This window comes from Halyomorpha halys, unplaced genomic scaffold, assembly GCF_000696795.3.
Source record: "Halyomorpha halys isolate HHAL.00 unplaced genomic scaffold, Hhal_1.1 Scaffold1389.1, whole genome shotgun sequence".
Taxonomy (NCBI): Eukaryota; Metazoa; Arthropoda; class Insecta; order Hemiptera; family Pentatomidae; genus Halyomorpha; species Halyomorpha halys.
In genome coordinates, this window is record NW_027109868.1 from 200729 (window position 1) to 202593 (window position 1865).

Here is a 1865-nt window from a genome sequence, read left to right on the forward strand (position 1 = left end):
TATGTTCATGTTAGTCTCAAGGTCAAAATCCTATTTCGCTCCCCTTCTCCTATTTATAATTTTATTAAATTATACATACATTTGCATTTTTAATATTGTTCATACAAGCTTGTTAGCAAAAAATTAACTTATAAAAAATAATTAATCTTACTTTTAAACGCCCATGGTCAATGATTGTTAAAGGTTTACTATGAGAACCACAATGATCTAACTTATTTGGAGAGTATTTATCCTGTGAACAATAGAAATTTATATTAATATTATTTTCATTACACAATAATTAATTAACTATATTAAATATATTAATATAGTTACAAAGGTAACCCATTCTGTCTCAGGTTGATAAACCTGAATAAATAAAGGGGCTGATAAACCTCCCTTGTAATTTAGAAGGACGAGTGCTGGTATATTTTTTATCAATGAAAAGGGAAGAGAGAAATAGCAATTCAAGATTAAGTGCATATCTGCTCAAGTGTCCATACAACCCCAAGGATATTATAAGAGTAAGATGCACACTCCATGAAGACCTCCACTCACAAAAAGTAAGATGGCATTTAGTAAATTACACAGAATTATTAGAGGTGGAGATTTGAGAGGAAAAATACCAATTCTATGAATAAAAGAAGATAGACAATTATAGTGGTAGTCCCTTGGTATTTAGTAATTCAAATAAAATTATAAGAGTTTTCTCTAAGAAATAAAGGGAAAGGTAAAGGATTGAGGTATCAATAATGATTAAGAATGAAAAAGTGATAATAAATTACTATTTTGGCATAGATTCCCTAAAGTAATTAATTAATAATAGATTCAATAGATTTGAAAGTAGGTTTAACCACCAAAATTATCGAGAACAGTTAAGTCATAAGATGTTTGAGACCATATGTTGTTCCCAAATCTTAAGATCAAAAACTTGTTGAATTTCTCTTTTAATCAACTGACTGTTTCTCTAGTGATGTGGCAGGTAGCACTGTCCTGTTGAAAAAAGATATCTTTCAGATTGATTTCTTCAAATTTTGACTAAACAGTATAATATTGTGATAACAATCAACATTCACAGTTAAGGCAGCAGAAAATAAATTTGCTTTTTTTAAAAAAAAAAAAAAATGAGTGTCAATTTTGTCCACAGCCCAAAATTCTGTCACTCAGGTTTCTCTTAATACTCTCAGCCACCAATTTGATATTCTCGGTGTTTCACACATTCTGATGACAGGTAGAAGGTGGATAATTCATCACTGAACCAGTGATTTTCAATTTTTCACAATATGAGAAATAGCGGCTTCCTTTATAGTCCATTATGTTTTGTTTTTTTAAATATACACAGCGTTTGACAAATTAAACTGCCATTTTGATAATAAATGTTAACCATTTAACACACTTTTTAACAGTATGGCGCCTTTTTAAGCAAATGTCGAAAATTGACAGACTTGATAAGTCTGTTTCATAGGAAACATGACTGCCGTTATAATTTTATAAGCACTTATAGAATTTTCTCTATTTATATCTCCTCTTTTTTTAATTTTTTATAACTCAATCTTAATTGACCATTTTTTTCAAATTTCGATAACTCGAGCCATAAATTCCCTTCAATTTCTTATGTTTGTTATACTCCATATGATCGTAACAGTATATAAAATGTTGTTATTCTCTATCCCTCAACCTTTTTCCTTTTTCTTACTTTTCCATTTACTACCTCACAGTTATGACTAATGTACTTAGTTATTGCCCACTTCGATCAATTTAAATAGTACTTCTTAGATAATTTTTACCACATAATAGCAGTATCCGAAACCTGGCTTAAACCCTTTATTCCTTCCTCTCAAGTATCTATTCCCAATTACACTTTCTTTCGCCACGACAGATCTGAT

General features: G+C 29.8%; 1 protein-coding gene across 1 annotated transcript in view; it reads right to left on the minus strand.

Annotated features, from left to right (window-relative positions):
* LOC106689538 (protein maelstrom homolog) overlaps positions 1-1865 on the minus strand; it is a 61143-nt gene that overhangs the window by 9144 nt on the left and 50134 nt on the right. The window contains exon 9 of the mRNA XM_067048039.1: positions 152-232. Within this exon, the coding sequence (XP_066904140.1) occupies positions 152-232 (81 nt within the window). The remainder of the gene's footprint in view (positions 1-151; positions 233-1865) is intronic.